The sequence below is a fragment of the Lemur catta genome, chromosome 1 (assembly GCF_020740605.2).
Source record: "Lemur catta isolate mLemCat1 chromosome 1, mLemCat1.pri, whole genome shotgun sequence".
Lineage (NCBI taxonomy): Eukaryota > Metazoa > Chordata > Mammalia > Primates > Lemuridae > Lemur > Lemur catta.
The window spans coordinates 225,150,072-225,165,053 of record NC_059128.1 but is presented as its reverse complement, the minus strand read 5'-3'; the positions used below and the strand labels follow the sequence as shown (position 1 = coordinate 225,165,053).

The 14,982-nt window shown below is 34.8% G+C and overlaps 1 protein-coding gene across 2 annotated transcripts in view; it reads right to left on the bottom strand.

The window, feature by feature from the left end:
• The window catches only part of GSK3B (glycogen synthase kinase 3 beta), a 187,530-nt gene that overhangs the window by 97,796 nt on the left and 74,752 nt on the right, over positions 1–14,982 (bottom strand). For both annotated transcript variants that reach the window (XM_045540187.1, XM_045540188.1), the window contains exon 3: positions 8,605–8,688. In XM_045540187.1, coding sequence (XP_045396143.1) covers positions 8,605–8,688 — 84 coding nt within the window. The remainder of the gene's footprint in view (positions 1–8,604; positions 8,689–14,982) is intronic.

Genomic DNA, 14,982 nt, shown 5'->3' with positions numbered 1-14,982 from the left:
ACAGAACACAGTTAATTTAGTTTCTTTTTACAAAGTTTCTGGTGATAAAGGTAAGGAGAGAGCTGGGAGTTTGTAACTCAAGGGGAGGCAAAGTCAAAGAAAAATTGTTTTTGATTTTTTTAGAGACAGGGTCTCACTATGTTGCCCAGGCTGATCTCCAACTCCTGGCCTTAAGCGATCCTCCTGTCTCTGCCTCCCAAAGTGCTGGGATTACAGGCATGAGCCACCATGCCTGGTAAAGAAAAATTGTTGCTGTGCTTTTTGTTTGTATTCTTTACTGGCCAGAAGAGTTCCAAATTTATTTGTAGGTTAAGTAGATAAGGAGAAATGAAGTTATAAGAAAGAAAACAAAAGGGATAACTAATAAAGCAAGATTCAAGAACATGGGGAGAAGAAGGAAAACAACACAATGAAGCTATACAGTGTAGTAATTAAGAGGTAAGGTTAGTATGAGTCACACAAAACTACACAGTAATCCCAACTCTGTTACTAGGAGCTATGTGACCATGAGCAAATTATATCTCTAAGCATCAGTTTCCTAATCTATAATATAGGGCTAATCATAGTACTGACTTTAAAGGAGTGTCATAAGATTATAAAATATAATCCATATAAAGCTCTTAGACATATTACCTGACACATAAAAACTCAAATTGTAGCTATTTTCATCTTTAAAAGAATGATACCGTATTTTTTTCTTTAAATCTAAAATATATGATTAGGTATTAGGAAAAAGGAAAGAAATGTAAGCTGAATGTTTGTCTGATGATCCTACTTTTTGTAAAATAAAAGATAGGTCATATGTAAAACTAAGGGTAGCATGAGTAATGCTGAAGGCAAAGAGAAAAAATTTCAGAGATCAATATTCAGAGAGGAATCAGTTCCAAGTGAAGGTGAGGTCTAATAGAATAAATAAGCAGAATGCTGAACTGGTAGGGAAGGGACTGCAGCATAAGTAGAATTCAAAAAAATGGTGAGTCTGAGATATTAGAAAGGTCATTAACATGGATGTCAAAGCTATTCTTTTTTTATTTTAATAAACCATTTGACAAAGTTAATCATGATATATTTATGAACTTGGAGATGTGTGTAGTGATGGATTACAATTTATCTGCTAAGCAGTCATATTAAAAGTTAAGAATACAAAGATTAAAAAAAGAATGCCAAGTTGAACAAAGGCATCTCGTTATAAGACTATAAGCCTGTCCTTCCCTTGCCCCAATCAGTATGTTTATAACTGCTTTCATTTATTAGGAATTGCAAAAGCAAATGCTTTCAACAGCTAAGCAACCAATGCAAAGATGTGTAGCCAAATTGTGTAACGCAGTCAGGGGCAATGGTTGGTAAATCAGACAGTGTAAGACTTAACCAAAAGCATTGTGGTTAAAAAAAAAAAAATTAACAGAATGTGATAGCCAAATAAAGCACACGAGGGGATAGATCTGGCAGTCAGTTTACAATCTCTGATTTTAGCACAGCCACCTAAGATTGAGATAAACCTAGAAACAATGGCATAAAACCGAAGACTGAATAAGAATTTAAAGAACTCTAATAGGCTGGAATGATAGACCAAATCCCACAGTACGAAATTTAACAAAGATAAATACAAAGACCTATAATTAAAATCGAAGTATCAATTTATTACGTGGAATGACAAATCAGAAAGAATCAAGATCAGACTTGAATAATTCATCTGGAAATTAGGTGATAGGTATAACTGAGCAGAACTCAAAAGGAATCAACATTGAGATGCAGTTAATGAAAAACATACTGTCACATTAGACTACAGAAGTATTGTGTTCAGATCAATAAAGATAATTCCACTCTACTTTGTACAGTTCAGGCCTCATTTGAAGTACTGATGATATCCCTTTTTGGGTAGCATATTTTATTCATAATAATAACAAGCAGAATACATCAAAGGAAGATTAACAAAACCATGTCCGCTATAGGTTGAATGCTCTAATTTACTATGCTATGAGAAATATGGGGGCTCAAATAAATACTCTCCTTAAATTTACAAATGTTCTAATGTAAATTAAATATGCACAAGAATAATACTGAAGGGAGGAGAGCACTCATCCCTAGGAATACCATATACAGAGAAAACAGTAATATTTTCACATTCCCAAAATACAGTTTTGTTTGGAGGTTCCAGCAGAAGATAATCTATAAGGCTGCAGATGCTAGTATTTCAAGAAGAAAGACAAACCAGGATTCAGCATTTCTAACACTTGTAATTTTCTGAAATATCTCAGGTCTGATGTTTTCTTAATGTAATCTCTCTCTGTTTGTCAGATAGAATGCCAGAACACGTATAGATTAACTGTAAACTTTAAAAGCTAAATAGAGAAATACAACACAAAGAGTATCATTTCAGATGCAGATGCTAAAAACAATTTAGTCCACTAACATGAGACACCATGAACTTCAAAGAGCTGTTTGTTACTAAGCTTCCAAAAAACTGGCTAAGAAATCACTGCCACAAGTCCTTTGAAAGGAATCTGCTATTATACAAAGTGGATCTTACTTAGAAACCTCCAAAAAATGATATGATGTATAATTTAGGGAGCATTTCTCTCAATGGTTCAGTATTACTAGTTATCACTTTTATTAATAAATTACTTTCTAATCACTGATAATTATTCCTGTATGCATTCCACATTAAAATCACACACTGAATAAGAAATTTAAAGGACAAAATCTTGATCACAACTAACAACAACTCAACAATAGCTGGGATAACTCCATCCTACCTTTGGAAAACAAATACTACTATGATGCTCTTGCAACCAGATCACTTCAGAGGTCAAAGAAACGAAATTCCTTGAGGCTACTGTTTTAAATAATTCTAAAAATTTAATGAGATGCAAAGTAGCATATCAGAGAACCCAGTAATAAAACATTCAACATAGCATCATGGTAGCCCCTGATTCTCCTCAGAACTGGGTTGGGGAATTCCAACTGGCAAAAAAATTTCAAAACAGCTGTCTTTTCTCTGATGGGTATGCCTGGCTGGCTAGAGATGAGAATAATACAGTACTAACAGTAAAGGGACTATAGATTAGATAAAAGAGAACTATCTTTCGCTTGGGAGGTTGAGTGAGGGAATTGGAAAGGGACGTAGGCACTGACCATACAACAATAATTAAGGCAAGTTTCATCTTTACCTCATACTTTAAAACAAACTACATACCAAAATTATCAAAGGGTATCAGAGTCATACTGCTATCAAGTGGCAGAAATGGAATGCAAACCCAAATATTTCTAGCTACAAAGCTGGTGGTCTTTACTTTTCAGAATGGCTTCTTGGCATATATGTCACCCCTACCCTGTCCACTCCAGAGCTGGTGGTAGAGAGGCATAATCAAGCATAGTATTCTTTTTCCCGATCCCAGAAGCAGTAGTACAATCCTCCCCTTCTGCATACAGCCCTCCACACAGTTACTAACAATAGAACAAAGGTGGCATGAGAAAAGAAATCAGCTTGTCATCCTTGCTGTTTCAACAGTCTTTCACACAAGTAGAAGCAAAAGTTTTCCTCTTTGTTATTCAAGTAATCTATGAACAACAAGAAAAAATACTTTTTACATGTAAGGTTACTTATATAAGTTTTTCTTAAAGAAAATTATTAATTGATTTAAATAAAACTCAAGGATCCTATAAAGATACCACATGGTTTTTATTTTATGCCCTTCAGAGTCCTAGGGTTCTATAGAGATGAGCTGAAACTCAGAAAAGGTGAAGTCAGCTGATCCCAAACCTTGGCTTCAACTAGAGCAACTTTGCTTTTTATCTGTTATATCAAAGTTCTTCATAAAATTTCATCTGGGGGGAAGAAAGCTTCTATTGCCAAATATTGAAAAATATTGAAAAAAACACTATACTATAGAATACTTGGAATTCACAAAATTTTAAGTCCGGAGTTTCAAAACAATCAAATATCCCATTTTTCCCTAATGGTGGGTGAGGACTACTACTTACTCTAAATCAGGGTTACTAAAATCTGTTGGGTAACCTAGAGTACATTAATTGACTACATGATGTTCCAGTTACTACAGCAAACACTAATAATTCCAACTAGAGGACTAAGACTAATTAATTCACATCTATCCTGATTTAATCCCTCTTTTTTCTAGTTACACTGGCTACCCCTTTCCCCAGTTATAGGCTAAAAGCTGATTATGTATAATCCCTGAAGAAAAAGTCTTTTGAAATGACAGAGTGGAATACAATAAAAAGAAGTTTACCAAAATAAACATACCATTCAGTCAAACTGTGGTCAGTGAAAATACCTGCCTGATATTATAGAAATCATACTTTAACTTCTCCCAGAGCTGAAAAGGGCTCACAGACAAAAATTACGGCAAGGCCGTGAGGTAGCTGAGCAACAATTCTAAACCTAAAAGTAACAATGAGGGAACAGGTAAGCATACTACTATGTACTACAACAACAGAATATTATATAACGAATACCTATACATACTATCAGGTAATAGGGAAAAGTTTTTTTGAGATCTTAAATATTTAGTAAGGTTATAAATAATTACGCATATACCTATGTAACATATACATATGGAATTAGAAGATATGTAGAACTGAAGTCAAAGGTCTGGACAGTGATAGTGAACAGTTTATTTTTCACCTTAACATTTTCCAAAACGGGAGTATTAGATGACCAGAGAGAAGAGACACTGAGAAAGAATGAGGAAGACTCAATATAGATGGGAATTCATACAAAGATTTAGAAAGGATCACAGACCCCAAAAATAAAATGGGATGGGTAAAATCCCAATGAAAGAGAGGTACAGAAACTGAGAGAAAAAGGTTGATGGAGACCCATAGAGATGAAATAGAGAAGAAAGACGAGAGCCGGGGGTTGTGGGGGGATGGTGGAGGAGAGGGAGAGAGTATTACAAATAGAGAAAATAAATCTGTAAAGGGGGGTTGATGGAAAAGAAATCTGAAAAGGGGGGTTGACACAGATCAAGAGAAAGGGACAAAAACCCAGAGACAGAAAGACAGAGACCCAGAGCATAGAGTGAAAGGGGTAGAAATCCAGAAAGGGAAACAGAGACTGAAGAGAAAGGAGAGAAAAGGGCTAAAGAGATTGATAAAAAATGATAGAGAAGGAAAGAGATTCAGAGAATGGGAGGACTTACAAAAAAATTCCCAAATATTAATACATTTGAACTCATCTATCCTGGAACCTGACCAAGCCTTTCATCTCTCTAATCCTGAAATACTGAATTCTTATTCTTTCTCATCTTCACAGTGCCTTCAACTCATCCCTTTAATTGCCTCCTCCAGCTTCCTTTAGGCTCATGTTCTTATCACTGATCTCCCTTCCCAAAGCTTTCCCTGTGCTCTCCAAAACTTGGAAAAACAACCTTCCAGATAACCTCAATGCAGGGTTCTTCTTACTGCCTTGCCCTAGACAAAACCTGGATCTCACCCAAAGGCACTGGTTTCCTTGCAGTTCTCTCAAATGAAGACTGCTCTCACCCCTCAACAAATTCTAGGCACAAAAGGCAATAAATACTGTCAAACTACAGTGAAAACTGGTCTCAGACAACACCCCATATCTCCTTCCTCCCCAAAACTTCACAATGGCTACACACCCTCCCTGTCCTACCTTGTCAATGTCATCTCTCCACTTAGAGCCCCTCCCTCCATAAAGTCATACATGTGCCTGTCTGCTGGGCATCTCTACTTGCATGTCTCACATGCATGTCAAGCTATTAATTTATTATTTCCTCCACCAAAACTCTTCTTGTATATACAATACACATAAGCAATACATAATGCTTCTGCTAGAAAAATGCCTACCAAATGTAGGACTGTCACATTCAGAGATAAATTATCTTTAACACACCGACTGCCATACTAGAAAAAAAATTTTTCCTTAGGGCCACAGTGTTTTATTACGAAAACAGAATAAAAATTTCAAAAACGAAATGATTCTTTCTAATTTAATGAAAAATTTGTTCTTTTTTATTGTTTTCTGTGAGTTATATGCAACTTGAAATATAGTTGTCGTGGTTCCCAAGGTGAAGAGACGCGAGTTACATATGCTTCACAAGGCCCCAAGGCTCAAAACTAGTGTGAGTTAAATGCAATTCACATGGCAGTAAATGTGTTAAGAATTTGTAAGAATTTCATAGACATTTAGATCTCTTTCTAAACAGCAGTGGATACTCTCAGTAACCTATTCCTAGAGTGTCAGAACTGAGAATAACTAATCTGAGCTTTCAACCTTAGAGCAGAATCCATCTTCTCCTACGAGAAGAATTATTAATAGTTTACTACTTGGTCTCTTGAATGACGTTAGTCCCACCAGAACAATTCAGAAGAACTGAAGATCATGAGTAGGGCAGTAAGAAATTATCTGTTTGGTGGCTAGAAGATTATGGGAAGTCTTGAACCTCTATATATCTGCATATCTTTAGAAAACTTTCCTTTTTTTGACAAAGAAGGACCATTATTTTCAACAATACACTCCTTCCCTCTTTCCCTCTTTCCTTCCTTCCTTCCTCCCTCGTCTCTCCCTTTCTTTCTTCGTTTTTGCTTGGTTTTTAATGAAGCTACCCAAAAATTAATAGGTGTCCTTTGGAAAATTTGTGATGCTCAAGAGAAAGTTATCAGATAAATAAAATATTAGCAAGTATATTTCTTTTTACCATAGCCAGAGGTTCATTCTCCTTTTAGTTAAACCTCTGTTAATGACTTCTGGTTGCTCTTTATCTGTAAGAACACTTAAGATAAATAGGAAGCTAAGAGCAGCAGCAGGGGGGAAATTATACTCTAGGGCACACAGATGATAACAGCCAGTCACTTGTTACCCCCCCCAAAACAGGATTAAATCAGGTAAGGGCTGACTATGTTGGGTACTTCCCACCAAACCAAAACCAGATAGGTAAGACATCAGGTGCTTTGCATTCAAAAGGTGTGACATTCTTCCCTTTCTGCTCTTTAACTTTGAAAGAGTCAAATTAGTTAACATTTGTAAAGCATTAAAACAGTGCCTGGTTTATAGGAAATGCTACATAAATTAAAACAAGTAATCAAGAGAAAACATTTAGGGACTTTGTAAGGAAGCTCTTTCAAATGAATCTATATGTAATCTAGTGGTTCATGGAACAAATAATTCTGAACCAGGGGTATCATGAGGCCTAGCATCTAGTAACAAACAAACCATGAAGATGCAAAATTCCATTATAAGAGTGCTATGAATGCAATAGATGTTGCATAATTTTATTTAGGAAGGGACAGGAAAAAGTAAAGACATGCCAAAATAGGTAAGATTACAGATAAAAATAGGCAGTTTGGTAGGTTAAAAAAAAAAAGTAGCATGAATGAAGTAATTGGGTTTAGAAATAAAAGAGTTCGAATACTTATGAGGTTTATAATCCCTAATAAAACAGAGGCATCATTGAAAATTTAAAAAAAAAAACTGAAAACAAGTATCAATAAAGGGCCAATTTGCTAACTATGACTGTTAAAACACATTAGCTATGACACACATGTATATACACAATATGTGTAGGCATGTATATACAACCCCGGCTTAATACTAGGTATCCTCCCATATTACAGGCTCTGTCATGAAAAGAAAAAAACTTTTAAGGAGAAAATCTAAATAAAGCTTAATGAAAAATGATTTAAAATTATTACATTAGAAAACAGTTATATGAAATAACAAGAATACTGGACTAGAAATCAAGAGGCATTATGAATCTGAGAACATTATATATTATATGCACAAAATCTGAAGTCCAAAATCCCAAAAGAACTTATCCAGTGTTACATTTATTTAACCCAAAAAAAAAAAAAAAAAAAAAAATCAAGTGGTTTGTTATCTGCCCTCTTTATCCCAAACCAGTGAAGGAAAGAAAAATGTAAGGAAAGACTGAATATGGAAAGAGGGGACAGTGACAGGCAGAAAGAAAAAGGCCATGGTAAAGCAGAAGAAACTGGTTTTCTTTGTTTCCAACTGTTAATTATTGCATCTTCTAAAGAGAAAGATGGGTGAGGGGCAGGGATTCACAGGACAGAATCTTCTTAAATTATCATTTGCGTTCACAGACTTCATTGTGATCAGAAATAGTCACCAATTATAATAAGCTCTGTAATACTGTATCTTTCTAACTTTTTCCCTAGCCAAGGATAGATTAAACTTGCTTTCCCATGTTTAACCCTCATTCTAGTCCTACCAAAGTCCTCTTGCTTCCTTTCCCCTCTAATTAACTTAACAGAATGACGTATTTTCCTCCCTCAAATAGGTTAACTATCATAGGGCTCCATAAACACATAGTGAACATAGAAATCTTAATAAAATATATAAATTTGCTTGAGAACTGAAGATACGTATTTTAAAAAGAAGAAAATTCTTAAAAATTCAATCTCTTCATCCTCTCATTAACATTTTCCAGATATAACTGATGACATACAATGACCCTGTCTTGGGCTCAGAATCGTTGGGCCTGTGCTTTGGAATTCCTCCATTCAACTAGCAAAACTGTCTCACGAGGGAGGGGGAGGTTAATTTCTACAAAAATAACAATTTTGTCACAATATTCAGTTCATACATTCTGTTAAACCTACCTTCTCACCACTGGAGTAGAAGAAATAACGCAATCGGACTATGTTACAGTGATCTAGCTTTCTCATGATCTGGAGCTCTCGGTTCTGAAAAGGAAACACATGAAAATATTTTTTAAAGGATAACAGCTATTCATCATATTGACCAACATGCTTTTGAAATAACATTAAACACTACAAACAGCAGGCTACAGATATGCTACTAAAAAGTATGATTTGTAAACTGGTACTGATCTGTAAGCTACTTGTTACTAGGTCATGAACTATTTGTTGTTATTGCTCTGCAATAAGATAAATACAGAAATTGAGAGTGTTTAGAATCTTTTATAGCAATTTGACAAAATGAATTTTTATCAATGAATATGATAAGAATTGGGTTTTTTTAAACTTCACTTTTCTAATGATTCATTTGCATTATATTTCACAAAAATAATAGTCTTTGAGGAACTGGAAATTGTTAAAACTGGTACTTTACCACAAATAGCTTAAAAAGCACTGGTACATAGTAGGTAAGAGATCTGAAATGACCTGCTACCCGTATAGGTTTTCACAACTGTAATAAAAAAAAAAAAAATCAAACTTCTCACCAAACAAATCAATTTGGAGTTAAAGAAAGCTCTTTAACCCTATTGTTTTCTCATATGCAATGGCAAAAAACCAGCATTAATTCCATGGAAAAGGCTTAGTTACTAAGTTTTACAAAGAGTTAAAATACAGCATACTAGAAACTGTACAATCCTGATAGATGTGTAGACCACACAAATAATATTCCCTTTGGGAAGTTTCAATTATGTCCATTCTTCATGGGAAAAAAAACCCACTAAATAATACGATGATTTCTTAACACCATAGACTTTGCAGTAGTAAATTTAAATAGACTGTATATTAACAAAGAGTATATATTCCAACAATGTACTTGGCTGCCAAAAATCCAGTTAATAAAATTATAACACAGAAAGAATACCAAAATATCAGCTAGGTGGTCAGAAAATAAAGTTTTATTTAAAGTGATGATTTAGAAGAGCTACAAAATATGAAGTGTATACCTGGGAAACTGGAAAGGAAATGGTATTATGGTTAGAAAAGAGGCCAAAAAGGAGGGGGGATGCATAGGGGCCAAGGAAGCAGATAAACAAAACTATACTACAGCAGGGTGGCCTCCAGTTCTTAGAAGATGAAAACAGAAATAAGTGACTATTCCTTTAAACTAACTTTCACAGCTGGGCTTATATATACAATGATATGTAAAATCATTTTATAAGGCATCAATCTTTCATTCCATTATTTGTTACAAAATGCTAGTAAATGAAGCAATAAACAGAAAGGAAGTCAGACAGTATAACTGCTTTAACAAAAATAACTGATGTACTGATGCCTGACTCTGCAGAGAGAAAGACAAAGAAAATTTTATCAATTTCAAAACTGTGTCCAATTCCATTCCAGATTGCTATTTCTTCAAGTATTTCCAAACCTTGCCAATTCACATTTAAGTAGCTACCTTTACAGGAGAACTGCTAGTAAGCCAAGACTCATTCCTCTCATGATACATAGCTATTATAAGATTGACACTTTTTAATACAGCCAACTATGTTAAAATAAGTTATCTATTTTTCCAGACTCATTAACCAAGGTAACAGACTCCTATTAAATTCCCAGATAAAAGTTTTATAAGATTCCTTTGATCAAAAGGAATGCATAAGTGAAGCAAGTACAAGGACCTAAAAATTCATTTGCATTTACTCTTCTGTTCATATTTTATTACTTTAGAAAGGAAGCTTACATTTCCTCACTTTAAAATTCCCTAAAAGACCCAAAATATAAATTTCATAGAACAATTTTATAAGTATTAATCAAGCCAATGTTAGACAAAGTTTCATGCTTGAGATGCCTTAAGTATACAACTATCCCAAACTAGCCATTTTTATTGAGTCATTATTAGTTGACTAATAACATGCTAACTCTATAGGCAACAATGTTATTCCATAAATATATTAATAGTGTACTTATTTTGTGCCACACATTGTTCAGGGTTAAGGATATGGCAATGACTAAGACTAACAAAGTTCTTACTCTCATGAAACTTAGTCAATAGAGGAGAAGGAAGAATAAATAAATAATATATTTTCACGTAGAGTCAGAGGACAGAACATAATAGAGGGGAGGCTATGTTTCAGTAGGAAAGTCAGAGAAGACTTCATGAAGTCTTCAGAGAAGACTGTATGAACACAAACCTAAACGATATGAAGGTGAGAACCATGTGAACATCTAAAGGAAGAGCACTGTGGTTACAGAGAATAGTAAATATAAAAACCTAGAGGTGGGCTTGACATATTCAAGAAATGGCCAGAATAATAATGTGGGTGCATCATTCTGAGCAAGGGGAGAGAGACAGTAGCTAAGTTCAAAGAGGTAGGCAGGAGCAATATTGTATAAACCCTCATCAATCATGGTAAGAAACTGAATTTCACTCTAAATGTAAAGGGAAGTCAATGGAGGTTTGGACCAGGAAAGTGATATAATCAGATTTACCTTTCAAAAGAGCGTTCTAAAAATTGCAAAGATGTGGAAACAACCCAAGTGCCCATCAATACATGAGTGGATTCATAAAATGTGATATATGTATACCATGGAGTTCTACTCAGCTGTAAAAAACAATGGTGAACTAATACCTCTCGTATAATCCTGAATGGAGCTGGAACCCATTCTTCAAAGTGAAGTATCACAAGAATGGAAAATCAAGCACCACATGTACCATTAAATTGGTACTAACTAATCAACACTTATGTGCACATATGGAAGTAACATTCATCAGGTGTCCAGCAGGTGGGAGGTGGGAAAAGGAGATGGGTAAATTCGCACCTAATGGGTGCGGTATGGTGTCTAGGGGATGGGCATACCTGTAGCTCTGACGTGGGTGGTTCAGAGGCAATATATGTAACCCAAGTGTCTGTATCCCCATAATATTCTGCAATTTAAAAATAAATAAATAAAAATAAAAGTTGAAGAGAATAAATTTGAAGGAGAAAGTATTAATAGATCAAGAGTTCTGTTTCCTATGTACTAAGTTTGAAGTCTTTATTAGACATCCACATAAGGTTCAGGGTAGAAGCTGGGACTGGAAAAAACGCATTTGGGGGTCATCTGAATGAAGGGGATTTAATGCAAGGGGATCTGATGGTATCACCTAGGAAAGAAGTTCACACAGGAAAAAAATATTCATGAAATTTTAAAAAGTGAATACAGTAGTGTAGTTAATGAAGCAGGAAGAAAAACAAGAGAGAATGTTATCTTAGAAGCCAAGTAAAAAAAAAAAAAGTTTTCAGAAAAAGTGAGTGACCATTTATGTCAAAAGCTGTTGAGAGACTAAAATAAAAACAGAAAAATGACAACTGATACGGCAAATGCAGGATGTAGGTGACTCTTGCAAGAATGGTTTTAGTAGAACAGTGGAAAAAAAAAACCCCTATGACTTGATTGAATTAAAGTGGGTGCAGGGGGCACAAGGTAGTAAGGGGTTAGGAAAGTTTAAAAAGAGGAGAGACTTCCAACTATAGTGGAATGAAGAGATCAGCAAATTCATTCCTCCAAAATACCTATAACTGAACTACACCGTAGAGAACAACCATTTCAGGGCTCTGGAAATCAATTAATGGAAAGAACAAACTGAGAAGCATTCATTCATGAAAAGGTGCTAGATATTACAGTTAGGACAGTGGAGGAAAGTGGCCTCTTGCCAGGGGATGCTACCATCCCCCTCCCGCCACCCAATTCAGTCAGTGAGATAGCTTTATGAGAGCACAGAATTTTGCTTCTAGAGGTGCTACCATCATTTAGGACAAAGAGCAATGCAAAAACCCATGCCCAATGCCACTGGCAATAAAAATAGCAAATCTGATAGGAAACAAAAGGGAAAAGCCCATAGCTCTGCTACATTGAGACGGCAGTCCTAGCTGGGGAAAATGACAGTCTGGTGGGACACCCAGAAACTTAACAGGGAGATCCTAAAAATGAGAGAGACACAGAGGGCCTACGTAAGCTCCCCACACAGCTCTGGCTGACTGACAGGCTGTGCACACATGCAGGGGAGGCCCAAGTGGGCCTCAGAGAAAGCAAAAGCTGAGGCCAACTTGAAAAACTGTCTGAATTTTCAATGTACTCCCCAATCTACATACGGAATCATCAAAAAAAAAAGATAAAAGTCTTATAAACTCAAGGTGTTAAACAACAATCTCTAAGCAATAACTGGCTGATCACTAAGCTATGCAAAGGGTCAATCCCTATGAAGTCAGGTTAAAAAATGAAAATGAGAATTAAAATTTTAATACAGAATTCCAGGGCTTCTGTTGGGGAGAAAGATTCTACAGATCACATCTATGTAAGTTACCAAAATCAAAACAAACATACAAAAAAACCAACCCCAAAACAACCACTTTCAGGACGTTTAAAAAAAAAAAAAAAAAAAAAACACCCACAGCTGCTACAATATATTACCTAAAATGTCCAATTAAAAAAAAATTGTGAGAGAGCAAACAATAGGAAAGCTAACCTATACTCAGGTATTAAAAAAAAAAAAGGTAATCAATAGAAATTAAGTCTGGGTGGACACAGCAGTTAGATTTAGCAGACAAAGAATACAAAGCTATTATAATTAAGTTCAAAGAATTAAAAGAAACCATATTTTTTAAATTACAGAAAAATAAAAGAAAAACATGATGACAATTACATAACAAATAGGGAATTTCAATAAAGAAATACTAACTTTTAAAAGATAAAAATTAACTAGAGTTGAAAAGTGTAACAACAAAAATGAAGGATTTGCTATGGACTCGAGAATATTTGAGATGTCACTAAAAAAATCAGTGAACTTGAAATTAGAGAATTAGAAATTATCCAATAGAAAGGACAAAGAGGAAAAATGATTGCAGAAAAATGAACAGAGCCTTAGAGACCTCTGGTATAAATAACACATACCAATCAATATATGTGTAAAGGCAGTATCAGAAAAAGAGGAAAAAAAGAAAGGAGAAAAAATGTTTGAAGAAATAATGGCTGAAAATTTCCCAAGTGTGATGAAAAACACTAATCTACCAAACCCTGAGGCTCAATGAAGCCCAAATATGATAAACACAGGCATTCACATCTAGGCACATCACATTCAAACTGTTTGAAGCTATAAAGAAAAAATCATGAGAGTAGTTAACAGAGAAATGACTCATCACATATGTGGAAAAAACAATACAATTAATGCCTGATTAATCATCAGGAAAAAATGGAGGCCAGAAGGCAGGAAAAAAAAAATTTCCAAGCGCTGAAACTGAACCAAAAAAAAAAAAAAACTGCCAATGAAGAATGCTATTTACAGCAAAACTATTCGTCAAACATGAAAGGAAGAATGAAGACATCCTCGAATTTTTTAAAAAAAGGAGAATATTCTAAAGTAAAAGACTTGTTTTAATTATTTTATTCTTGCCATCCATTACAGACATGTTGCAAAAGACTTGTCTTATAAAGAACAAGTCCCTCGATCTGAAAGAAAATGACACTAGATGTTAATCTGAATTCACAAGGAGAAATGAAGAACACCAGAAATAGAAAATATAAGTGAGAAATATAAAAGACTGCATAAACATAGTTTTCCTTTTCTCCTCTTAATTTCATCAAAAGACATAAGACATAAGCAATAATAGTGTATTGTTGGATAGATGTAATACATATGACAACAATAACACAAAGGGGGAAGAAAATGAAGCTATAATGGAGCAAAGGTGCTATATTTTACTAAAATAAAGTCAGTATTAACCTGTGATAAATTGAAATTCAAATTGTAATCGTCAGAGCAACCACTAAGAAAATAATTTTTTAGTGTTAAAAATCAACACCAGACCTAAGATGATACACTAAAAAATATTTAACACAAAAGGTGGCAGTAAATGAGAACATAGGAAAAAACATGAGAGCTATAGAAAACAAAGAGCAAAATGGGACATATAATTCCAACCATACCACACACTATATAAAGTGTGAATGAACTATGCATGCGATCAAAAAGCAGACTGGATAAAGTCAGGCTGGATAAAGAAGAAAGCTGCAACCATATTCTATCTATGAAGTTACACTTTAGATTCAAAGACACAAACAGCTTGAAAGTAAAAGGATGGAAAACGATATACCATGCATATAGTAACCAAAAGAGAGCAAGAGTGGCAAACATTATTAGCAGACAAAATAGATTTTGAGAGAGAGAAAAAGAGAGAGAGACAGACAAACCCCAATCCTCATTGCCTACAAGATAAAGTCTAAATCACTTCATAATCTGGCCCCTCCTTATCAATTTAACCTTCCACTCATGACCAATGTGAACTCTACATTATAGCTAGATCC